The 25447-nt window shown below is 54.4% G+C and overlaps 6 protein-coding genes across 6 annotated transcripts; 5 read left to right on the forward strand and 1 right to left on the reverse strand.

Moving 5' to 3' along the window:
* Positions 1–560: 560 nt before the first annotated feature.
* MONBRDRAFT_1873 (uncharacterized protein) lies at positions 561–1948 on the forward strand (the record flags this gene model as incomplete). The annotated part of the gene is made up of 6 exons (XM_001743511.1): positions 561–947; positions 1058–1186; positions 1271–1388; positions 1527–1633; positions 1739–1792; positions 1895–1948. Coding segments are annotated over 6 exons (849 nt in total), but the record flags the coding sequence as incomplete, so codon positions are not given.
* Positions 1949–12174: 10226 nt separating this feature from the next.
* MONBRDRAFT_6133 (uncharacterized protein) lies at positions 12175–14556 on the forward strand (the record flags this gene model as incomplete). Its single annotated transcript, XM_001743512.1, has 2 exons — positions 12175–13260; positions 13693–14556. The coding sequence occupies 2 exons, from the start codon at positions 12175–12177 to the stop codon at positions 14554–14556; spliced, it is 1950 nt and encodes a 649-aa protein (XP_001743564.1).
* Positions 14557–16892: 2336 nt separating this feature from the next.
* On the forward strand, positions 16893–17318 carry MONBRDRAFT_23276 (uncharacterized protein; the record flags this gene model as incomplete). The annotated part of the gene is made up of 2 exons (XM_001743513.1): positions 16893–16995; positions 17089–17318. 2 exons carry the CDS (start codon positions 16893–16895, stop codon positions 17316–17318), a joined length of 333 nt encoding a protein of 110 aa, XP_001743565.1.
* A 6-nt stretch (positions 17319–17324) lies between these two features.
* MONBRDRAFT_6134 (uncharacterized protein) lies at positions 17325–17747 on the forward strand (the record flags this gene model as incomplete). The annotated part of the gene is made up of 1 exon (XM_001743514.1): positions 17325–17747. The coding sequence occupies one exon, from the start codon at positions 17325–17327 to the stop codon at positions 17745–17747; it is 423 nt and encodes a 140-aa protein (XP_001743566.1).
* Positions 17748–18498: 751 nt separating this feature from the next.
* Positions 18499–21593, reverse strand: MONBRDRAFT_6135 (uncharacterized protein; the record flags this gene model as incomplete). Its single annotated transcript, XM_001743769.1, has 3 exons — positions 18499–18807; positions 18927–21143; positions 21303–21593. 3 exons carry the CDS (start codon positions 21591–21593, stop codon positions 18499–18501), a joined length of 2817 nt encoding a protein of 938 aa, XP_001743821.1.
* Positions 21594–22869: 1276 nt separating this feature from the next.
* Positions 22870–24418, forward strand: MONBRDRAFT_23278 (uncharacterized protein; the record flags this gene model as incomplete). The annotated part of the gene is made up of 5 exons (XM_001743515.1): positions 22870–22921; positions 23071–23151; positions 23592–23730; positions 23893–24034; positions 24119–24418. 5 exons carry the CDS (start codon positions 22870–22872, stop codon positions 24416–24418), a joined length of 714 nt encoding a protein of 237 aa, XP_001743567.1.
* Between the last annotated feature and the right edge of the window lie 1029 nt (positions 24419–25447).

The following is a 25447-nucleotide window of genomic DNA, read 5'->3' on the forward strand; positions in this document are numbered from 1 at the left end:
TGCTGCATTCCAGCAGCTCTACGAACAGCCAGCACAAGAAAGACATTGCCGTTCTTGCTGCTGCTGAGGTGGCCGTGGATGCTTCGTCTGATGCTGGCCTTGCTCTCTCTCGATCAAAAAAGCCTTCCTCAAACTCTGGCCAAACCTTGGCAGCGCCAGCGCAGGACTCGACTAAGCCCAATGGCCAGCCATGCTTACTTGTCGCGGCAGTGGACGATATTGAAACCACTGAACCATCGCTAGCCGCCGCACCCGCTCTGCATGGGAGATACTCATCCCTCATGAAGGCTCGCTTCAACCGAGCTGCCCTCGCACGCTACCATCCAGCTTCGGGCTTGTTGATCGGGGCTGATCGCTTCAAGTCTTTCCAGCATGACTTTCGCCGCCGATACAGCATCAACACCAGTGGTGCTCGTACATCCAAGGGTGTCCTTCGCCGTTTAGCCGAACTTGGACGCCTGAAAGAATTTTCCTTCCGCGGAGGGCATTTTGCATGCATATTTTGGTGCTGTGGCGACTGGGAAGATGTGCTGTGGGCGAACCCCAGTGCGGGCTCCTGGGTTTCACGCATGCCGGGCCTTTATGAGCTATCGCAAAAGTCGCCGCTTGCGGATGTCATCCTTGCACAGCAGCGCCTTTTTCCTGAATCATTTCGCTTCATGCCTCAGACCTGGCACCTCCCCGAGCAACTGGCCCAGTTCCAACAAGACCACGCACATCGTGAGGCCACTCACCCCACCTCATATCAACGCTTCTACATTGTGAAGCCCAACGATGGGCGACAAGGCGCCGGAATTTTCCTCATTACCGATCCGCATGACGCTCGTTTGCGTCGAATGCGGCGCTCTCACGTTGTGCAAGATTACGTGGCTAATCCTCTTCTGCTTGACGGCTTCAAGTTTGACATGCGCCTCTACGTTTTCATTCAAAGCTTGGAACCTTTTCGAGTAAGTTGCTAGGCCTCTCTCTCTCTCTCTCTCTCTCTCTCTCTCTCTCTCTCTCTCTCTCTCTCTCTCTCTCTCTCTCTCTCTCTCACGGACCCCGCTGCCCTATGTAGGCGTACTTGCACCGAGAAGGCATGGCACGCTTGTGTACTACGCCCTATGCACGACCCACGCCAGAAAACATGGATGAGATCTTCATGCATTTGACAAATTTTAGCCTCAACAAGCGCTCAGACAACTATGTACATACAGAAGCCGCCACGACCGATGATAACGACTCAGACATCTCGTCAGCTGTCCCGAGCGACCGCGCGCGCGATGGAAAGAGGCAAGCTGGCAAAGCGTCTCACAACAATGACAATCCTGACGATCATGACGACGACGATGACGAAGGCGGCAGCAAGCGCTTGCTGAGTTCGGTCATGGAAACACTTGCCGCCGAAGGTCAGAACAAGAGCTGCTGTCTGCACATCTGCTCATGCGTCTCTGCCACCTCTTTGGCCACTTTCGAAAAAAAAAAAAAAAAAAAAAAAAGCTTCATGAGACAAAGACTCACTTTAGCCACGTATCATGCATAAACAGGAAGCAATACGTCTGTCATGTGGGCTAACATCGAAGATCTGGTCTGCAAGACGTTGCTGGCTATGTACCCGCATATGCTTGTTGAATACCGGAAGGCTGTACCCAAGGTTTGTCTATTGCTTGCACAACAACTCGTGACCTCGTCGGTGACTTAACAAAGTGCAAGTTGCACATTTTAAGTTTCATTGCAAATGGTTTGCCTCTAGTCCAAGGAGAGGGCCGTACGCCCTTTTCAGCTTTTAGGCTTTGATGTTCTGATTGACGAGGTAAGACCAGTCAGCAGGGTTCGCCAAATTTTGAAGACTCGACAGCAAACCGGCCTGTTCTATAATTAAGCTTGTTTATTGGTTTGTGGCATAACCTCGCAGACGTTGCACCCGCATTTGATTGAGATCAACGCCAACCCAAGCCTGCGCATTGATTTTGATATGAAAATGCCTGATGGGAGTCATCGCATTGTTCCCTCTCCCGTTGATGAGATGATTAAGCTCAATGCAGTGGGCGACGCCCTGTGCATCCTCATGGATGAAGACCAGCGACTTGCCGAGGAAGGCAGATCCCTCGTGCCCCCGAAACCACTAAGTGCTGCTCAACGGCAATACCAGGAGCGACAGGCACGCCTCAGTGCCCGACGCCAGCGCCAGGTACAATCGGCTGTACACACGTGTGCATTTGCACCTTGAATATTCGCCTCTTGTGGCACCATGCATCGCCTCTCGTTGGGAAGGCCTTTCCCAAGACCAAAGCTTGCACTCACGGCTTCTGAACACCTTCTTAGTCACGTGGGCCGGATGGAGAGCGGCCGAGTGAACCGTCTAGCACGTCCAAGAAAAAGCGTGCATCTATTGGTGCAGACAAGGGCGAAGAAGCCCATTTGCCAACGCACAACTTCTATGACTACGTGCCACTAGAACAGGACATAAATGTGACCTTTGCGCCCATTCTCCAGCTCAATGACGCTCTGCTCGAGGTCTTCTTGAAGTATGCTTCACATACGTGAGTAGCCCGTTCACCTAGATCTGTCAGGCTCAAATGCGTGGAAGCACGAATTTGACGCTAACAAGACCCGTGCGCGCCCCATTCTGTAATGTCTTGCCCGGTCACAGAATGACTGCTGTTGTGATGGGGAGCAGCGCTTTTCGAAAGTTTATACGTCACTGTGGCATTGACCCCTCGGTCAAACCCATGGTCAGTCAGAAACATCAATAGCTAGGATTGCCCGTTTCTGATAATGTTGTTCCACCAGACCTCACCCTCATGATATTCGTTCGTCGAACACACAGATTGGCACAGCCTGTGATCTTCTATACTTGGACACTCTGAAGCGACATGGCTTGAAACGTGGCTCGATGAGCTTTGCAGCCTTCTTGAGTGCCCTGTTAACCATTAGTCGACACAATTTTCCTCACGTAGCAGAGCAAAGCATGTTGGACGCTGTGCTGCGAACCACGCGTGAAGCAGCAGCTCACATCAATATGACTTGGCCCCGGGCGCTGGACGCCAAATATCTCGTGAACGTCTAATAGAAACCCGAACATCGAAATAAGCATCTTCTATCACTGTATCACATCAATTTACGGTTACATCTATCACTCAACATCTTGATATCTCACTGTGACCGTTGCTCCTCGGCGGATCGAGGTATAGTCAAGGCGGCTTGATTATTATAAGAATGAAGTCGCTGGGAATATTTTTGGCCTACGGAACCTCGCGGAGCATACCTCGTGTGCATGTATCAAGAATTCCACTTGACTCCCTGCCTCCTATGCTTGCCACCGCAATTGACTCATGAAAGGTCACACGAGGGCGAGATGCCACAAACCAGGATTTACAGATTGTCAATCGACTTGATCGAAAGCTCGAGTAGCACTGCATGGGTGATGGCTTGATCAGCGACCAAAACCAAAAAAAAAAGATCAAAAACTTTTTTTTCTCTCGTTTTTCGTGGTCACCTTTGAATGGGAGACAAAAGCACCAAACGTAGAGGAGAACTAACGAGTGAAAACAGCTGTTTTTCACACATTTTCCGCCCCTTCATTTCGGTTTTCACACGATGACGCGGTGCGCTCGCAACGGTTCAGGTTGATCGTTGCCTCGCGGCACACGCTTTGCAAAGGAGCAAAGATCGCGAGTTTATCACAACACCGTCAGGATGGATAAACAGGCGCTGGCCTGCTGGCTACTTCTTTTAGCCATGCTTGCCCCTATCCAGGCACAGTCGGCAGGATGCCAAAATTATTGCTCTGCTCTTTATTCGGGCCAATCTTTGCTGCTCTGCCGATACGGGTGTGGCTTTAGCGACTGTTCTCAGTGCAACAGCTTTGCTGGCTTCGGCGATACACAGCCGTGCTTTGAAGGTTGTGCGTATGCTCAAGAGGAAGCAGCAGCAGCCACAACCTCCGTTGCATCGACTACAATTCCGGGAACCACTGCAACGCTGGCACCACAGACTCAAGCACCATGCGTTGCGACCGATCCAGCCAATTACGGTACGTTGCTTCACTCGGCGTCTGATTGAGGGAAAAAAATTTTGCTTGATCCGTCGTGCAAGAATTTCATCGCGGTCACGACTGAAACAACCTCACCCCGACGCCTGCCCCCTTTTTGAATCGGTCCTTACAGCTGAAGAAAAGTGCACAGATACTGAAGACGATCAGTCATGCTACAATCGCTTTCCAGATTCCACGCCCAGACGTGCCTGTGAGGCCGGCTGTAACTACTATAAACGTGGTGGGGATACGTATTGTCAATGCCAATGCACTTCGGAATTTCAGTCCATCGGTTCCGTTTATGTTCAGTACTGTACCACTGGCTGTGAAGTTGGTGAGCACTTAAATGCTACGTTTGTCGCTCAAAGCACCTCAAGCACCAGTAGCACCAGCAGCACCTCAAGTACCAGCAGTACTTCTAGCTCAAGCAGCTCATCGAGCACTTCAAGCACTAGTAGTACGTCTAGCTCTAGCAGTACCAGCAGTACCAGCAGCTCGTCAAGCACCAGCACTACCAGCAGCACATCAAGCACCAGCAGTACCAGCAGCTCGTCAAGCACCAGCAGCACATCAAGTACTAGCAGTACCAGCAGCTCGTCAAGCACCAGCAGCACATCAAGTACTAGCAGTACCAGCAGTACCAGCAGCTCGTCAAGCACCAGCAGCACATCAAGTACTAGCAGTACCAGCAGCTCGTCAAGCACCAGCAGCACATCAAGTACTAGCAGTACCAGCAGTACCAGCAGCTCGTCAAGCACCAGCAGCACATCAAGTACTAGCAGTACCAGCAGTACCAGCAGCTCGTCAAGCACCAGCAGCACATCAAGTACTAGCAGCACTAGCAGTACCTCCAGCACTAGCAGCACATCAAGTACTAGCAGTACCAGCAGTACCAGCAGCACATCAAGTACTAGCAGCACTGGCAGTACCTCCAGCACCAGAAGCACATCAAGTACTAGCAGCACTAGCAGTACCTCCAGCACCAGCAGCACTAGCAGTACCTCCAGCACTAGCAGTACCTCCAGCACTAGCAGTACCTCCAGTACTAGCAGCACTTCGAGCACATCGAGTACGAGCAGCACATCGAGTACGAGCAGCACATCCAGCACCTCGAGCACCAGTAGCACCAGTAGTACCTCCAGCACCTCGAGTACCTCGAGCACCTCGAGTACCTCGAGCACCAGCAGTACTTCCAGCACCTCCAGTACCTCGAGCAGCAGCAGTACTTCCAGTACCTCCAGTACCTCGAGCACCAGCAGTACCAGCAGCACCAGCAGCACCAGCAGTACTTCCAGCACCTCCAGTACCTCAAGCACCAGCAGTACCTCCAGCACCTCCAGTACCTCGAGCACCAGCAGCACCAGCAGTACTTCCAGCACCAGCAGTACTTCCAGCACCTCGAGCACCAGCAGCACGAGCAGCACCTCCAGTACCTCGAGCACCAGCAGCACCAGCAGTACCTCGAGCACCAGCAGTACTTCCAGCACCAGCAGTACTTCCAGCACCAGCAGTACTTCCAGCACTTCCAGTACCAGCAGCACCTCCAGTACCTCGAGCACCAGCAGTACCTCGAGCACCAGCAGTACTTCCAGTACCTCGAGCACCTCCAGCACCTCCAGCACCTCCAGCACCTCCAGCACCAGCAGTACCTCCAGTACAACTACCGCCATCCCCTCAGGCCTCATTGCTGCCACGTTTAATCAAAGCTCCTACGGCACCCTGCCTGTTCAATTGGCCCTCTCATCAAGCCCCTCTATCAGCTCAGCCTTCTTTGCTGCACCTATTGACGCTGACGCCACCACAAGCCTCTACAATGCTAGTCTTCCTCTCTCTTCGTCTGTCTCTGCGGCCGGCTTTGTTGGTCAAGTCAAGACACCTTCTGTCTCACTCAGTCGTCCGTTGTTGCCCGCCACCACCATTGCCATTACGCTACCCACCAACGCCGTGTACTACGATGATCGAACCATTCGCGTATTATTGACTGCCAGTGGCATTCACGGCCATACGCGAATCTCAAACACGCTCATCACAGCCGTCATTCAGATTGATGGCGAGCCGGCATCCCAGTCCAGCTCAACGTCTTGCACTGTATCGGCATCGACTTCGGGCGTGTGCTCGGTAGTGCTAACTGTTCCAACAGCATGGTTTGACCGTACTGATGAAACCAACATCCGCATTCAGGCGACACAGGCTGCACTTGGACTGGTCGCCACCAGCGACACCATGATCTTGTACAAACAACAGTCTCTGGGTGTGGTGGCCAACAATTTGTTTGCCGTGTTTCCTTCGGCGCCGCTGTTTGCCGGCACCAGTAATGAAATTTTGCTCTACGCAAACACATCGTTCGAAGTTGAGCTCTTCCAGGTGCGCTTTTCAGTGCAACACAGCGGCCTCACAATTTCGGGCTTCAGCGTGGACTCGAGCACCTGGACTGGTTCATATGACATTGTGCCAGACGCCACGTCCATCATCGCGCTTTTCCGCCGTCAAACCAATGCAGATGTGACTTATCTAGACGATGGTAGTGTGCTTTTGGGCAGTTTACTAATTAACGCCGCTGCCACGGTCGCGGACAGTAGTACGCGCATTGGCGTGTACTGCGAGACCCTAGACCTTGTTGATGATAATACTGTCACACAAGTCCCTGCTGGCCAAACCGCATTCCCCGTCCCGATGGTCACGAATGACCGTTATAATGGCGCCAACGTGTCCGGACTTGGATCGGTGGTTGTTGTTGAGAAAGCTGCGACTGCTGTGATTGTCTCGCCCTTGCACCCGTACCTTCTTGACCTGGCCGAGTGGAGTGTATTAAATCCGACCATGCCATTTGCCCGTGTGGTCGTATACAATGACGGCTCTTATTCAACCTCTCCCTCAGGCATCACCTGCAGTGCCCCTAGTGCTGGATTCACCTTCAACACAGCCTGCACCCAGCTGACACTGTCGACCCACCTCGGCGCCACCGGTGCTGGCGTTGAGAATGTCACCTTTAGCGTTGACACGCTGCCCCCTTTAACGCTGGGCATTGTTATTGGAACGTTGACTTCGCCCTTGAAGCTCTCTGCCGGTGATCAGCCACCCGGGAGTGCTACGCTGTATAGTGTACGAGGCGGTCTTCAAGGTGACTGCACGGCCATGTTTCAAGAAAGCGCTCTACGCGCTCGAGCCGAGTTTTCTATCGCTGGCACGACTGTGGAAGAGGACGTAACCAATATCTTGGATTCAAATGCAGTGGCAGCAACAAGTGCGGTCGCTAGCGTCGTCAACTCGGACCAGGGCTACGGCCGTCTTCTTCTTGCTTGCCAGAGCAGTGGTATGACAAACATCAACGTGACGGCAGCTTCCTCCAGTGTCCTGGGTACTTTGAATCTTGAATGCAGCACAGCAATCGACGAGCTGTCAGCCCTAGAAGCTCGCCCCATTACTGGCACAACACTTGCTGTGGTGGGCACTGCAAATAGTATCATCCAGGCCAGCATCACGACGCTTTCACAAGCTCTTACGGCTGAGGGTGACAGCGCTTTGATTGTGGTGATTGCTCGCTTTGCCTCTGGCCATTTTCAGATTCTACGACCGGCTACACACCATTTTTCGCTTACCTCGCTGGAAAACGAGACTCTGTCTATCAACAACGGCGCGCAGAGTGTTTATGTTCCAATCAACGCCATGTCAAGCACTGATACATTCAACTTGCTTGTTGCATGGCGCAACCCCAGCTCGTGTGTCTCGCCATATACCTATGTTGCCCAAAGTCGTTCAACAGTGTTGGTGCGAATGCCCAATGCCACCGGCGTTGCGCTCACAGTGGGTTCGGCACTTCTCGTTGAGCCATCCGACCCAAGCACCGTGCTAGGATATGCAACATCAACGACTTTGGTGGTGCGTGTCACCTACAGCGACGGTAGCTCACGCACTTTGAGCACGGACGAACGTGTTGTACTCTCCTCGTCTAATACCAGTGTCGTCACTGTGGCTCGTAATACTGCGGGCTCGCCCAGCATATCCGCCGTTGGTACGGGTTTCACAAATATCACGGCCGAATTTTCGGGCGTGATTGGCTGGGTACAAGTGCGCGTGGTCAAAACGGTCTCCGTTCAACTCGCCTCATACCCTTCCCCGAGTTACCCTGGATCTACCAATGCGGAGAAGCGCATAGCGTACCGATACTTTGGCACTTCTGGAGATGTAATTTACCAGAATCTTCAACTGACTGCACAGACGACCCTGAGCAACGGCGACGTGAACCCCGTGCCCATGACCGATCTAGCAATTAGCGCCACCTCACTCCTTCCCAGCGCCACCGTCTCATCTTCGGGCCTCATCCAAGCTGCTGATGCTGTTGAGGGCAATGTGCGTGCTCTCTTTGGCATGATCGAGAGCAATGAGGTGATGATCACTATTTCCAATTCCTCGGTCGTGGTTGACACCATCGGTTTGCACTCGTTGCTTGCCTATGGTGGCAGTGGCAGCGTGGACGCAAGTCCCCTGACCATCCGTGGGGTTGTGGGTGCTACAGCTTGTCGACAACGCATCGACCTCATCTTCAATGACACAACCGAACTCAGTGATGTTGTGCCGTATTCGGGTACCCCGGTGCTTCCTGGTCTCTTGGCCTTCAGTGTTGACAACAGCAGCAACATGGTTGTTGCGGCCGACTCTGTCACAGGTGCAGTTCAACTCATCGATAATGGCGAGGCCTTGCTTCATGTCCACGCCACAGTGCCCAGTGGCTCAGTAAGCAGCTCCCTCAATCCATACGTCAATCTGGAACCAGATGCCGGCGATGTGGATCTTGGTCCCATCAGCGGAAGTCTCACGCTACAAGTTCCTATCGGCCCAAGTGCCCTGACCCTGCCCGTTCGGGTAAACACAAATGGAGCTGATGTGGGTGCCTTTGATTTGCGCTTGACGTGGACTGCTGGTAGTCTGAGCATTGGTGGGGTGACCAAGTCTTACGCGGAGGGTGAGATTGCTTTCAATGTGGATGGCCGTGAATTGTCAGTCAGTGGAGTTGTGCAGTCAACGCTGCAAGGCGCTACTGTTGAGTTGTTTCAAGTGACACTCAGCCAGGACACCCCTGCTGCCCAGCTTGCCATCTTAAGTGGGCAGGTTGACTCACTGAAGGACAAAGATGTCCCCGCTCAGGATATTGGTAGCAGCACGCCGCGTACGTTCGTGGCAGGCGTTGTTGTGCTTGAATTAGATGTGGCCCGCCGACGACGAAGCAGTGAGGCCGCTGGCGTACGCGCGGCGTGGGCGCCAACGGCAACTTCGCGCTCGCGGCGAGCCTGTGGTCACCCTCTGGATGCTGACGGCACTTGTACCTTTGATGCCGGTGACTCGTACTTTACACTCCTTTACACCATCACCGCACCGTCAAATTTTGTGAGCGCAACGGGCCAGCAAGTGGCAGCAGTTCTTGCAGCAAATGCTGAATTAGAGGGGCGCCTCGACGCTGACCGTAATGGAGTAGTTACGGGCACTGATTTGCTTTTCCAACTGCAAATCCTTGTGGGGTCCATGTTTTTTGTTCCTTCTTTTGAGGTAGAACGGTGGAACAGTACCGCTGGCGAGTGCCGCGTAGAACTCGCCACCAGTGTGCTGACTGCAAGCCTGGAGGAAGTCAACAACAGTGCTGTCGAAGCTTGGCTGGTTTTCTTAGCGACAGATGGCAGTGTCAATAGCTCGCTGGCTGAGCGAGTCGTGCGAGGCTTTGACAATGCGTCTGGCTTGGCTGTCTTTGATGCGCTAGGTGGCAGTGCTCAGACGGTTGCCGTGGCGGTCCCCTACACGCCAGGCACGGCCTTGACCATCCCGCTCCTTGGAGATTCGACCGCGATTGATGTGCTATTTTTTCTGCGGGTGCTGGCCAGTGACCAGTTGAAGTACTTCGGAGGTGCGGTGACCAGTCCATATGAGTACAACTTTGAGTTGAACGCGACGGTGTCAAGCGTGGAAGGCACGATGGTCAATCTTATTAGCGAAGGCGTAGGTGGATTCAATCCGCGCCCACTGCAGAATACAGGATCGGGAGGCGAGGAATACTGTTATTATGGGTGCCGAGGGTCGATCGAGTATTACAATGCAGCAAGTGACAGTTGCGTAGCACGAAGCGTCTGCGAGGGTCCGGCCCTCAGCAATGGGACGTCTACGGAAGACCGTGAGTGTGTAAGCAGCACCTCCGGTATTTCCAGCACGTCCAGTACCTCCAGTACCTCCAGCACCTCGAGCATCAGCTCAAGTGCTTCAGACGAAGCCACATTGCCTATCACCACTTTTCCTCCCACAACAGAAGCACCGTTTTTGGGCTCACAAGGCCAAACTGCGGAATTTTATCCCTTTTCTATACGCGCTCTTGCTGCAGCACTTTCCCTTGTCCTTGCTCTTGTAACGGTTTGCATGGACTTTGGACCCATTGATGGGCAATGCGGGGCTTCGCTTCATTTATTCTTTTCGTTGTTTGCCTTTTGTCTGGCTGGCATCGGATTCAACGAAGATGTGCTTGAGCCAAGCTCCGACGCTTGTCAAGTCATCAAGAGCGTGTACATAGCGGGTGCTGTTTTCCATGGCGGGTGAGTTCCCACTACATGCTGTCTGCCATGCCTGGTCCGTTTCTTTGAAGGAGTGCCCACACCATGCCAGGTCTCACCTTTCTTGACACTTGCTTCAATTTCAGATGGCTTTTCATGACCTTTCTTCTTTCGGTCTTGCCCTTCCTTCATTTCGCAGCTACGGCTGTGCTTTATGGTGAGAATTGCACCCTCGATGTTCTTGAGCAAAGCAAAATTTGTGCTCGCATTTGTTTTTTTCTCGCATGCCGCGTGATTGTTTACCTGCACAACTGATGCGCGCTACGCAATTGTCGCAGCCATTTTGTTTGCCGGTGTTAGTGCCATCTCAGCCGCACACGATGACTTGGACAGTAGCGACAGCAGGTAGGCGTGTGTTCTTAACGACTGCCGTGCCTCTTGATACCAGAGCGCTCATCCACATCCCCGGGATCTTCTTGATGATATGCCTTGATAGATGTATCGAGATGTCTTTCTCGCTGCGCCTGACGACGGCTTTGGTGGCGTTGGTCTTACCGGTTTTTGGTGGCCTGTTCATTTGGGGTCTTTGGGCGTGTCGCTCACGTTCGGCTCAAATTTCAGTGGCGGCTCATCAACAAGGCCGAACGCCTCGACATTTGGCAACCTATGCCAATCCGATATACGATGGTGTTCATGGAGTTTCCGCTGTGAGCTTGCCAGCATCATTGCCAGAAGACTCTCTTCAAAGCGAGCCCGATCCCCAGACCAGTCATGCATACCCTTGGCTTGCTTTGCCTCTGGCACTCTTCACTGCTGCCCTAGTTATCCCTGTGGTCGGCTTAGAGTCTCCATCATGGCTTCTGGTGCAGGACGTGATATGTCTGGTCGTGACGCTGGTGCTTGGAGTTGTGCTTCTGCGGGCACGTGTTGCGGCTCGCAAGGTGCCTGAAGACCATGCACTGCCTCGCGAACCTGAGCGTGGTACAAAGCGTCTCAAATTCTTCGGTGTCACAGAGGATCAGCTACCTGATGCCACGCAGCAAGGCATCAACCTCACTAGCGTTCGATATCACGACGACGCGGCTATGGAAGAATCGCCATTTGTGTTTGGCAATGTTTCAGAGCTTCAACTTCACGAGGCGAGCGGCGAGGATGATCACCTATGATGATGAGCGTGTGCGCTTCTTGATCTCACATGGTACCTGTAGTTTTGTCGTTTTGTCGTTTTTCATCTTATCCTCTCCCTTTGTTCATCAGAAGAAGAATAATCCCGACCCTTTTTTTGGTAGTTTGTTCATTTGTTTGTTTGTCTCGCCAGTCCAACAGCCAGAACGTGCTTTTCTGTACGCGTCTGCCTCATCCATGAGCGGTGCGACGGCAGTGTCTGTGCTCTGTGTGATCTGTGAGAGTGGTCTTGTTTGTTTGTTTTTTCTTCTCGTGCTCGATGCATCAGTCGTCGTTCAGAGCGGTGGACTTTGTCCAAGAAGAATAAACCACTGATACAAAATTGAGTTCCGAACTCTTCACATCTCAAATTTTTCACCCAATTTCTTTCTGATGCAACGTTTTTCCATGTGCACAAGACTCTGCTCGATGTGAGCGCAACTTGTCGGGCCGCATCGAGCAGGCATGAGTGACTGGACGGAGGTCGACATTAACATGGAAACCTTTCGGGTTGAGCGCATCGATCTGAAAACCGAGAACGATGTGTCAGCTGTGGAGAGTTTTCCACAGCTTCTGCAAGAGCTGATGCTGCTCTTGCGGAGCATGTCAGATGTCACGTGCATTGGTCTGGATTTGAGCAGCACGCCCCACCTCGTTGCTGGTGTGGCAGCTTGCTTCGAACTTGCTGTTCCATATGTCATCGTTAGTGGCATGCCATCACAGCGACGAGAATATATCTTGCAGCAAATTGCTAGCCACACCCTTGAGTGGCACGCAGGCGAAACCGCATGGAGCTTGACACCTCGGCCGGAGGTGCCTGACATCTCCCTGCCCCCGAATACCTGCCATGTGTACTATACAAGCGGATCGACCGGACGGCCCAAGGGTGTGGTGACCAGCCGGCTGAATATGCTCGAATATATTCGTGGTCACGCCCGTCTGCACGGATACCATGCAACAAGTCGTGTATTGCTGGTATCTGCACCCCTCTTTGACCCCTTTGTGGGTGAGATTCTCACGGCCCGCCATGTGGGCGCTACGCTGCTTGTGGCAAGGGATACGGCCGCGATGCTTGGCCAGCTGGCGGCAGTATGTCAGCACCAACGCTTTTCGCATGTGTGCAGCACACCGGCGGTATGGGGCACGGTGGATTCAGCGCTTCAAGACCCTGAGTGCACCATCATGTTGGGTGGGGAGCGTATGCCCGCATCTCTTCAAGCACGCTGGTGCACCTATCGACTCTTTAACATATATGGGACTACCGAATGCACCGTATATCAATTCAGCTGCCGCCTGCATGACGCAACCAGGGCAGGCTCCATTGGTCAGCCTTACCCGGGCGTGCTATACCGAATCAAGTCTGAGAACCAAGCCCTCAGCGACCCGAGTGAGGGCGAGCTCGTTCTTGGTGGCACCTTGGTAGCGCAATATCTGGATCATGATGGTGGATTTTTTACTGAAGAGGATGGATCTCGCTGGTACAGCACAGGAGATGTGGTTTGCCGGTCAGTTGACTGCCACCTCGACCTTCTGGGCCGGCTGGATGATCAGGTGAGTCTGCTCGATATTAGTAAAGACTCAAGCGTTCTTCCCATTTGTTTGCCCGACCAGTTGGGCAAAAAGAATGAGGTTGGGTGTGCGAGAGCCCAGTCTTGTGCGTGCAAGGCAGGACGCGTGTCTTTTGCGTGGCTTGTTGAGCAGAGCCATAGCGACACTCAATGCGAGCATGTGGGTGATGGGATAGATCAAGGTTCACGGGGTCCGAATAGAACCAGCAGAGATTGAAAAAGTGGTGCAAGCTCTTGACGAGGAATTGGAAGCGGCAGTCCTTCTTGTTGACAACAAGGTTTGTTCACCGAGCCACGGTTGACAAACAAAAAAGCGGGGCCTGGACATTACTCACCTGTGTATTGGATGATGCCACCTCAGCTGAGCTTGGTTCTACAGAGCCAACGTTTGTTTCCACTGCGTGACCTCGTTCAGCCAGTGTTGAATAGTTGGTTAGCACTTCATTTGCCACCTGCCTTCCTTGCCTCAACCATCGTATTCATTTCGGACTGGCCACTGACCGCAACGGGAAAGCGGGATAAAGCTCAACTGCGGGCTTCTGTCGCTGCCGCACAAGCGGACGCCCAAAAAGGTTCCCAGCCGGCTCGCGAGTTGACGCCCGTAGAAGGCTACATCGGGGACATATGGGCCATGCTCTTGGGCACGCCGTGCACTCGGCCAGACTTTGACTTTTGGGTCTCAGGAGGTGACTCGTTGGGCGCGATGCGCTTGGTGACTCGTTTGCGCAAGGAGGTAGCGCCTGACTCGCAACCTGAGCGTATGGCTCTGGGCCTGTTTGAGGGCCCCTTTGACCCGCAAGCAGTGCTCAAGTACCGCACACTTGAACGTTATGCAGCTTTTTTTGAGCAAGCACTTAGGGACGCTGGGCTAGAGTGGTCGGTAGCTGAGACAGATTCTTTGACGCCAAATAATCTGCACAACTCGGCTTGCCCATTGCAACATGTTTTGGACCGCGCGGCAAGCCATACCCAAGGGCACTTGGTCTTGCCGTTATTGTTTCGGCTTCAGGCTCTGGATTGTGATGCTCAGCTCTTTGATGTCAACGGCAGCGTGTCGAGGCATGCTCGCAAGCAAAGCCCGCTGCATGCGGCCACTTTAACGGGCAACGCACTGTTAGTGCAGCAACTCTTGAGTGCTGGTGCCAAGGTCAATTTACCAAATGCCAATAACGTGATGCCAGCTCATTTGGCCGCTCAGACGGGCGCCGCGGTTCTCGAAACTCTTTTGGTGCGAGCTTTGCTTGGGGTGGAACAAGTGGCCATGCATGACCCCACCTGATGGCATCGATTGAAATTGCTCACGTTGTCGGCGAACATGTGTCATGTATTCCGCAGGCGGGCGGCGCCATTGTATCTGCGCGAGACCGTGCAGGCCAATGGCTTTCAACCCACGCCGCACGTGCCGGTCGATCTGATTGTTTGGCTGTGCTCCTCGCACTCAAGCCTGAACTTTTGAAGGTGCGATGCATCAAACATTAGAACAGTTCAGACGTGGGAGCACTCACAGGAGATCTTGCTGGCCAATGGACGCAGGCGCAGGATCGCTGGTTTCGGACGCCTTTACATTGGGCGGTACGTGCGTAGTGGCTCGCATTTCATTGCAGTGCGCATGTGAGTGTTCTTTAGAGCATTAACACTTTGCTTAAGCTTTGCCTTTTTGCTCTTTGTTTGATACTGGCTTAGCTGGTTAACAAGCATGCCGACACGGCGTTGTGGCTATTGGAGCATGGCGCGCCTGCTCAATTAGCATTGACGTCTCACAAAGCAGCCTCGCGCACCCACTTGTTGTTCGAGCAACCCATCCATATCGCCGCACGATTGCTATTCGAACGGGGCGACGTGATGCGCAGCCTACTTGAACATAATGCCAAGTCTGTAGTTTTGCCCCAACAGTTTGCTATGCTGCCTCTTCTTTATCCCTGATGTCACATGCATTGTTGGGTTGATTGAACCATTTCCTCATTCTAATGCTCGTCCCAATGACTAGCCCTGAGGCGCTCAATGGCGATGGCAAGACTGCCCTCCAAGTACTGGAAAGCACGGGACAGCACCAGTCGGCTGCTTATCAAGTCAGTGATGGTGTGCCACAAAATGGATTTTGAGTGAAGAACGAGCGATTCTTGCACGCCAATGTCTTGATTCAAACGTCCAATCACTCACAACATGCACGAACTAGGTTTTGCGCGAGTACTGCACGTCGGCTTGCACAAACGAATAATCATGCCGCAGAAGAATGCTTTGCTCTTGGTTTGCCCGCTATGCAGCCTGCAACCATGCGACTGGCAGTAAACTCTCTCGTAACTCATGTTGAATAAAAGAAAAGAAACTTGATTTTCCTCGCCAATGGACTTGCTCGACCTCCCGGGCAAGCCTTGTTCAATAGTTCTTTGACGTCAAGACGATATAATAGCATCAATATTCAATTAAACCCCTAAAAGAGCGCGACCATCTCGGAAGATGCGCTAGACATGACCACAATACTTTTCTTCTCGGACGTCAGAAGGCAGCACTCATGCTTGGTTGGCAAACTTGCTTGAGGAAGGCTTCGAGCTGTTTAAGAATGTCAGGGCCATTGGCACGAGTGGGAAGGACGTGCCCTCCCTGGTGTTCACAAACTATGGCAACAACGTCTGGGTGAGTTTCGGTGTGGACGGATAGCCAAGAGCACGGTAATTCTTGTTCAGGGAGAACGAGAGAGACCTGTAGCATTGCAAAAGTGCTGCCCGAGTTGGAGGGAGGCGTCACGACAAAAATCAGATTTCCCGTGTACGACAAAAACGGGTAAGTCTAACGGTCCCGGCCCCTGTAGGACACGCACGTGCTCAAGGGTGAACCAAAGGGGCAGTCGCGCTGGGTGACGTCAAGGACTGACTGGATGACAATAACATACCTCAAAGAGTGAGCGTGTCAGGCGATCGCTTGAAGGCGCCCCCGAGCACAGAATGGCAAAGCGTAGAGAGGGAATGGGAGCATCTACCGACATGCACAGCGGGTGGTGAAGGAGGAAGGAGCGGCAGGACATGGCCAAACCCATCCGGCACGAACGATCAGGTTTCCGTATACTCAGCGCAGCTAAGATGGCGGCTAGTCTGGCACCCTGTGAGAACCCCAGGACCTGGGTCGAGCATGGAGAAAGCCATGGTCAATTCTTGAGAGTACCTCGAGGCGGCATAGCGACGGTCCATCAGCGCAGGCAACCGTCAAAGGCAGTAACTTACGGCATCATAGGGACCATAGAGCTCGTTGACTTCGCGGATGTAGGCAAGAGCATCATCCAGACCCACGTATTCATCATCTTGGGCATCATACCACTCGTAGTACGGTGGTGCAAAGCACTGCTGTACAATCTCCTGTGCAGGCCTACAGCTCGTTGGCGTGCAGTGAGGCCAGGAAAGCAATGTTGACCGGGCTGGGTGGTTCATACTTGACCTACCCTTTGGCCGAGTGGACGGCATCCACAAAGTGGTAATGGCACAGCTTGGGTAGATCTCGGCACTACAGGCAGTCACTCATGAGCATGGGCCTGACCACCACCAGCTCGGGTGCGCTGTCACACCCGATGGGAGCATGAAAGCATACTTGAAAGCGCAGAATCTCGGCAGAGGTGCGCCAGCCATGCAAGCACAGAACCTTGGGTGCTTGCCCCGTAACCGCCACGCCGCCACCCAAATCACCCTCCTCTTCCTCAACCCCCTCGCCAGGACTGAGCTCAGGCAGGGTATACACGATCTTCGGGGGCAGCCGTGCCATCATCCACTTTGCCCATTTGACACACTTTGTCTGACAATAAAATCTGACAATGACCGCACAGGGAAACGAGAGAGAGAGACTCAAAAGAAAGAGAAACACACACTCTCACTCTCTCTCTCTCTCTCTCTCTCTCTCTCTCTCTCCCCCTCTCTCTTCTCTCTCTCTCTCTCTCTCTCTCTCTCTCTCTCTCTCTCTCTCTCTCTCTCTCTCTCTCTCTCTCTCTCTCTCTCTCTCTCTCTCTCTCTCTCTCTCTCTCTCTCTTTTATTTCGAGATCAAAAAAGGGAGATTGAGTCAAGATGCAGGCGCTGGATCTGCATGAGGCAGCGCAGGAGGGCAACCGAGATGCTTTGGTGCAGGCCTTGGCCCACAATGATGTTAATGCGGTGGATGTGACGCTACACAATCGCACGGCCCTTCACTGGGCGGCCACCACAGGCAACGTGGCCTGCGTGCGCATCCTTTTGCAAGCGGGTGCCAATGTTCGTGCGGCACAGAGCAACAATGGCTGGCTACCCATTCACGCTGCTGCCGAGGCAGATGAGCCAGATGTTATCCGCGAGCTTGTTCGAGCAGACCCAGGCCTAGCGCTGGCCATTGACCGACACGGTGACACGCCCCTGGATGTTGCACAACGTTTTGGCCATGCTGACTCCGTCCACGCCCTCCGGGAGGCCATCAACGCTTCACAGGCGTCCGGGTCAACCGCTTTCTCCTCCTAGCCACAAGCCGACTCTTCTCTGTTCAAAAGGCCGGCCTTCTTCCCTGTTGACAGCCTGTGGCTGTTCTGCTCTAGAGACCCGGCACTTCCTCCGCTCTGTCCCCAGCCCAAGTTTAGTAGTGTACTCTGCCCCCTTTTTCTTTTTTTCTTTTTTTTTTTGGCTTTTTCTTTACTTTGGCCTTACACTCACCTCCTTGGCACGGAAGACGGCAACCCGCAGCCATTGCGATTGCGATGGCTGATTGCCCCCGAGGGGCCTTACTACCTCTTGCCCACGACGCCCGTCCTATCCAGAGCAATTGCATCAACCTACGATCCGTTGTTAAACACGGCCTTGTCGGATGGTGCAACTGGCACAGATGTCGCGTAATTGAGCCCCATAAGTGAATGCATGAATGTGCTGTGCTGTGCTGTACTGGATCAGTAAGCGTGATGTGATACTGGAGCCGTTGATGGAAGGCCAGTGACTGTCAATTTGAACGATAAAACACCACTTTTACTAGGGGAAATGTGCGCGGCACAAATTTCCTCCACAAACAGTCACCGTTTGGCAATTGAACAACAGGTTAAGCCCGACGACATGCACTCCATGGGGAAAGGCAGGACAAACAGCTCGTGCACGAGTACCGCACATATCCAGAGATGCGTTGAAATGTCAAGCCGGGCCTTGCAGACAGGTTCAAGAGAAAGCAGTTGACTTTTGCTACCCGCAATTGGGCTTGCGTTTCTTTTTTTTTCTCAGAGCCCGCTTCTTAGTGTAGGGAGACGGTTTGCTTCAGCTGTGCAGCAGCGCGCTCAGTGTAGTCCTGCATCGAGTGGTAGCAGTCGTCCATCAAGTCGGAGAGTCGATCCAGAAAGTCCTCGCTCAACTCTTGACCCTTCTCCCAGAGCGTGCAGTCTGTGCCGACAATGCGGTCAGTTTCGGCCTTGAGAGCCTGCTGAGCACTGCCCATCATCTCAACAAAGTCTCGAGAGGTTTCCAAAAACCGTTGCTTTTCGCTTTCCATGCGCTCGCGCGCATCGTCCGACAAAGATCGCGTCGACTTGACCAGGTTATCGCGCTACACGGAACGAAAAAGCCATCAACAGTCGCGAATACGAATGAGTGGAATGGAGACATTGACGCAAGCATGCCCAGGGCAAAAAAGGGAGGGGCCATCGGTCCATGTAAGATTCGTACCTTCTTGCCGAGCTGCTTCAAAGCATCGCGCGCGGATGCATCAACCGAGTCAAAGTGGCGATGGATTTGACGATGCAGCTGTGTCGTCTTGGTGGGCGCGTGCTCACAGAGCGACTTCTCAATGTTACCGCTCAAGTCACTCATCGACTTGAGAGCGCTGGCTGCTTGCTGGTAGGCATCCTCAAGCTCTGAATTGGCAATGGCCTTGCGAGTGCCCGCACTGAGGTTCTGGGCGCCCGCCTTGACCTGTTGAGTCCCTTGCACGACGGCCTGTCGAACGCGTTGAGACTCGTTCTCCGCAATCGGTGGGACTTCCTTCACGCCAGCGTGCAACTTGCGCACGGCCTCGGAAGCTCCCTCCTTACCGCGGTGGTACACGGCACCGGCTTTGTCGGCCAAGTGATGTGTCTGGGCCTTGACCTCATCTGCGACCTTTTGGCCGCGTTGGTGGGTACCCTCAAGCATGCCATCGACAAGACCACGCATGTCGTGCCAGGTGTCAGGGTGGGTCGTGAAGTGGACTTGCTCGCTGTACTTGTTTTCCTTCACCTGGTCAACAGCCTCGCGCAGCTTGTTGGTGGCGGTGGCACCAGCCTGTTGGCCGGCCGAAGCTGCTCGCTGCGCCGCATGCTGCGCCTTGTTTGCAGCAGACTCGGCACCGTGGCGTGCCTTCTCAGTGTAGGCGGTACCTGTAGCCTCAATGTCCTCGAGCTTCTCGCCGGCGGTCTGGCGAGCAGCACGGAGTGAATCAGTGGCTTGGTCTGCCGTGCGGCGTGCCTGGCCTGAGGCGGTGTCCCATCCACTGGCCGCCTTGTCTTTGACATCAGCCCAGCGCTCACGGGCCTGATCGGCAACATGACCGGCATTTTCGCGGGTCGCCTGCCAGCCCTCGGACGCCTTGCTACGTGCATCGTGCCATGCCTGCTCGGTGCGGAGGGGTGTGCCAAAGAGATAGTGCTGGGTTTGCTGCCACCATGTGGGCTGGGTGCCCAGGTTGCTAGCACGGGCGCTCAAGTCCTCTGCAGCTTCGTGGCCCGTGGCCTTGGCTGATTGCCAGGCCGATTCGGCGTTCTGCTTAATCTCTTCACCATGCTTGCCGGCTTTGGCACGGGCATCGGCGGCTTGCGCCTTGGCTTCGGCAGCGTGCGCCCGGGCCTTATCCATGGCCTCACCCGTTGCCTCTTGCACATGGGCTGCTGTGGCTTGCAACTTGGCTGAGGCCTTGTGGGCGGTCGACTTGAGGGATTCAGACCACTCTTGAGCGTGCTCGGCTGCACTGGCACCAAGCACCTTTGACTTCTCCTTGGCCACATGAGCAGCCTTTTGCAAACGATCACCGAGCACCTTGCCTTCAGCACTGAGATGCTCCGAAGCAGTGGCCAGGCCGTCCTTGGAGGCGCTCAAACCGGCGTCAATGTGATCCCGCACGGTTGCATGGGGCGCCTCGGCCAGGCCCAAGCTGTACTCGAGTTGTTGAAGGTAGGAACTGCTGGCATCGGAGGGCTGCATCTGCTCCTTGGCCTGGTGATAAAGGTCACGGCTATATTGGCGAATGTCGTCCGAGGTGTCGGCAAGCGCTGCACGGGCTTTGGTCAGCTGATCACCACTAAAGTCGGTCATCTCTGACATGGCGGAAGACAGGCGGCTGCCCCACGTGTCGGCCTGGGCGGAGAGACGGGTGGCAATGGATTCGGCACTATCACGCAAGGCCTCGGCCTGCTCGGTCGCCTGATCGCGCAGTGTGGCCGTGGGTTTCTTCAAGCCCAGCTTTTCACGTAGACCGTGCTTCTGGGCGTGGGCGGCCTGCTTCTCGGCCTCAATCTTGGCTTCGTGTGCCGCCTCGGTCGCGCGGCCCGCCAGGGAGACGGCAGCGTCGCGAAGGAAGACAGCTTGGCTTTGCGAAGTTTCAATAAGATGGCTGGCCTGCTCGCGTAGCTTGGCGCCCTCGGCCTCCAGGCGTTGACGGGTGTTGGGTTGTTGCAGGCCCAGTGCTTGCTTCAAGCGGTCAAAGGTTGACGGCTCAAGAGATTCCTCGGCCAAGCGGGCCTCAAGGCTCTCGTACGCCTCACGGGCATCGAGAGAGCCCTGACGGACCAGTTCCTGTGCCTTGGCCAGCTGGGTGTTCACGCGATCACGGATGGTGGGGTTGGGAACGTCCTGCAGCCCGAGGCGAGTCTTCAAGCGATCCATGCCTTTAAGTTCTTGACTCGTTTGGCTCTATGAACAGGACGCCAAATGCAAAGCAACAAAAAAAAAGCACAATGGAATTAAGATGGACACCGAGTCAACGCAGTCGTCGCACATCGAACAACGGAACAGGGTGTGACAAATCTGAGTATTGACTCATAGAAGATGTGAAAACAACCGCAAGCTTACCTCGCGTTGAATGTAATCGGTGGCCGTATTCAGAGCTTCACGGGCGGATTGCGCAGCCTCGGTGGCCTTGGCTTGCGCGGTCTGCGCCCCGGTTTTGGCATTGATGGAGGCCGTCTCTGCGGCGCTAGCAGTCTTGGCTTGGGCAGACTTGAGGCCATCCTTGGCGGCGTGCAAGGCTCCAGTGGCCTTGTCGATGGTTTTTTCCGTTCCTTGCAGGATGTCATGGTCGCGTGCCCAGCTCGTGGCGAGAAGGGCGCACGCCAGCACGACTGCTACGCGCAGCAAGCGCATGCTGACGGTTGTGGGACGGGTTTGAGCAAGTGGGATCCAGACTCACGGAGTGCGTAGGAGACGGGGGTTGGTGGAAGAAGGAAGCGGAGCAACAACTACTATTGTCGGCAGCTGGGATTCCTGTAAAATGACGCTTGTTTGTCAGTGCACACTATTCAAGAGATGGGAGCTTGCTGATGTGTCCACGCGCCGTGTGGATCAGAGGAGCCTGCCTATGGCTGGGCAGGCCTTCCCTGGCCCATTCGAAATCACCAGGATGATGACCAGACACACATGTGTGGCGTGCGTGATGATGGCCATTCCGAGTGGCTGCATTGCAACGAATCACACCCGCCATCGGCTACAGACAGACTGCGTCTGGAGCTGGTCAGGGGATATTCAGAAACTGGATGGGGGAGACTTCCAGTAGTGATACTGACTGGCAGGACCAAAGTGCAAGAGGGTCTTTTATCAGCAGGCAGCTCAGTTCACTTGCATGATTGATCACCTTTGCGCCTGCGCCCAACGGGTGATGGCGTATTGGAGCTCTCTTGCAGGAAACCAAGCATCCTTATGAACAGGGCTCCAGACAAGCGTCCACATTGCTGCTGTGCAGCCAGAGCAAATGAACAGAACCAAGCTTGCTTCACGTGGAGAGAAAAGTGGCCTCCACCCGCCCACTCGCCTTCAACGTGTCAAGGCGTCTGTCTCTCTCTGCCTGCCAGACTCAACAAGGCGTGGCCATCCATGATGCGTGCGATGCGCGCCACCCCGCCAGCGCCAAAAAAAAAAAATCGATCAGCACACTTGCAACGATCAGCTAGATCTGAAAATCTGACATTGAACCGCGAAGCAAAAACTAAGGCACCTACGAGGATCGAACTCGTGGCCTTTGGTTTACGAGACCAACGCTCTACCACTGAGCTAAGGCGCCGACTGACCCAGCTTCAGGTATTTTAATTTATAAATTGCAAAATTGGAAATGTGTGCATGAAGGCACAAACCTGATTTGAATTTTTTTCTTCTCTTTCGGTGGTGCTGCCAAATCAGGTCTCGGGTTTGTGGCTGGATTCGCTCTCGCACACGATGGTGAACCGAGTCCGTGGTGTGCGCATGCTTCGATTGTACAGGCACCAAACAATCAAAGCTTTGCGAGCTGTACTGTTGCGAGGCAGTCTTTTGTTGGTCTAATCTCATTGTTCCTCTCGTTCCGAGGGCAGGCAGGCTTCTTTGGCGGCGATGGCGGCAGCTACCATTGAACTGCCCGTGGCATCAGCTGATGTGATTCATTACCAATATGGCCAAGACCGTCATGTTCTATGTCGCGCCACAGCAAGTAGCCACGCCACGTGCGCCCATGGTGCTGAGCACACCCACTGTCGGGGCCATCTCTTATCCCATGGTGCCTATCGTTGCTTTGACGCACCAGCGCGCGCCATCTCTTCGATCTCCGAGACCTTTCAAAATGCCGGGGCCCCTGCAACCTATTCATTGGCAGCTGACGATCGCAAACTCAAGTTAACCAAGGCTACGGTACAGGAAACGCGTGCAGTCGAGCCGACTTTGGATGCCCGGGCCAGTAAGGTGGCACAAGAGCTCGATCAAACTCTCGCACTCATGGCCTTGGGTGATTGGGCCGTTGGCAAGAGCGCCCTCCTGCACAGCCTCCTCAAGGCGCAAAGAACGAATCAGCCTGGGGCGACGTTGCATCACGATTTTGCAAACAACCCTGCCACTGTACCCCGGGTTCATGCCGACCTCCGCCCCTGGCGTCAGCTGCAAACTGAAGTGGACGGCACCCCGAAGAGTCGTCGTGATTCTGGCGCCCGTCGCTCCTTCCGTGCCAGCCTACGACGTCGCTCTGGTCGCCGCCCTACCGGTGCCCGACCCCCGAATACACTGGTCACTACCCTCGAACTCCTCGAGGACTCTAGCCGCGATCAGTTTCAAATGGGACCCAGGTTGAACACCTCGCCTTTGAATGCGCCTTTGACCTCCGCCGCTTCCTACAGTCTGCAGCTCTACTCCCATATGGCTTTCTCACGCCGAGCGGCTGCAACTCACTTAGGAAACAATATTTTTTGCCAGGACGAGTTGACATTTTCCTGTTGTGCTTTGCAGTGGACAGTCGGGAAACACTGGCACATGTCACGACCCGGTGTGTCGACCGTCCGGGGTGCCGCCCAACCCTCCACTTGCATCTCCGAAGCTATTCACAATTCTTGTTTTGATTCGGGCCCCGTGCTTCTTATCCGCCCCAACGTGGGCTGCTACAAGGTCTCACCAATCGACCTCATTCAACATGTCATCTTGCTGGCAGGTGGTTTCCGGAAGTAAAAAAGCTGCAAGATTTGTGCAAAGCCCATGGCGTGCCCGCACCCGTTGCTGTGCTCGTGGGCCTCAAAACCGATCTTCGGCACAATCGAGACAACAATGCCGTCATTATGGACTATGCACCCGCCGTAGGTTCCCACTGGCTTGGTTCTCCCACAGGCTTGGCGTTCACCCCGCTACTGTGACTTTGGCTCAATGCCTTGGCTGCGCAGGTCTCACCCGCAAGTGGTCGTCAAACAGCCGCCAAGCTCGGCCTCCCCTATGTCGAGTGCAGTTGTCGAGCCTTGGAAGTGCAGGATCGCAGCGATGCCCCGGACAGCACGACAGGCCTCGATGATCTTCCCGCGTCCAGTTCGGGCGGCCGCCTGGCAGAACGATTGCGCCAGGCGCGGCAGGACATTGCCGACGCAGGTGAAACTTTGGATGTGGCCTCGAGTGACAACGATCCCGCCCTTGTGCTCGCGGCGGCCCTGGCCACCTGGCTAGAAGCACAAGCCACCAATGCCACATGAACGTTTCAATCAACTTGAGCCGAGCGAGACGCGTGTTGACTTTACATGTATTACATGTTAATACTTACTTGCCCTCCAAACAGACCAATGGTCAGCCACAGCACACCAAAACCCCGAGCCAGAAAGACAGCGCCCGAAACACGAATCGCCGAGCCACACACACACACACACTCTCTCTCCCTCTCTCTCGCTCTCTCCCTCTCTCGCTCACACACACTCTCTCTCTCTCTCGCTCGCTCGCTCTCTCTTTCACAAACACACACACACACACACACACAAAACCACAAAAAGTTGTCGCGGAACGACATGGCATTTTGGTGGGACTTCGTGTGGCGCGAGAGAAGCCAAAGAGGCGGTGGGCGGAGATCGTGTGGTCCCGATGTCTGGAGAGGCACCGTGATTGCGGGTGTACTGACCCTGTTGCTTCAGGACTGGCGTGTGCAAAAGAGGGACCACAGCGAGGAGCTGAGGATATGTAGATGGTGTTGGGGGTGTCTTGAAGCTGCGACCTGATGCCCATGCAACGGACAACGTGGTCGAGCTGAATTGCTCGCCCTGTCCATACAACTGTGCGTGCCCATCAGTGGGCCTCTTGACCGCCTGGGGCAGCACTCAGGCTCCCCAGGCCCTTTTCCCACGCCCAATTCACGTCTGCTGATTGGAGCACCGTCAAGTTCCAGCCCGCCCACCGTGAAGCATGTCACGCCATTTTTGCAAGGTCAGATACGCGCAGGCTCCGACACAGCCTCCCGGACCCCTGCTTGCTGTGCTGCGGGCTTGATTCAGCCTTGGTTATGCTCACAACTCACGTGCACATATCAACTGATTGCTCGCTTTTCGTGCTTCCAACCTTCTCTGGTTACACATGCGCACGCGCCGCCACGTTGCTACCTCAGCTGGTGGCCGTCTTTGAGGCAGGGCGATGTGAGCTGGTCGGGAATAAGGCTGATTTTGTCCAACTCGCGGTCGCTGCCGCCAAGGCCACGTATAGACACAAGCCCAAGGCCATTCTGACCATCACTGACCGTC

The sequence above is a fragment of the Monosiga brevicollis genome, genomic scaffold, assembly GCF_000002865.3.
Source record: "Monosiga brevicollis MX1 MONBRscaffold_4 genomic scaffold, whole genome shotgun sequence".
Lineage (NCBI taxonomy): Eukaryota > Choanoflagellata > Craspedida > Salpingoecidae > Monosiga > Monosiga brevicollis.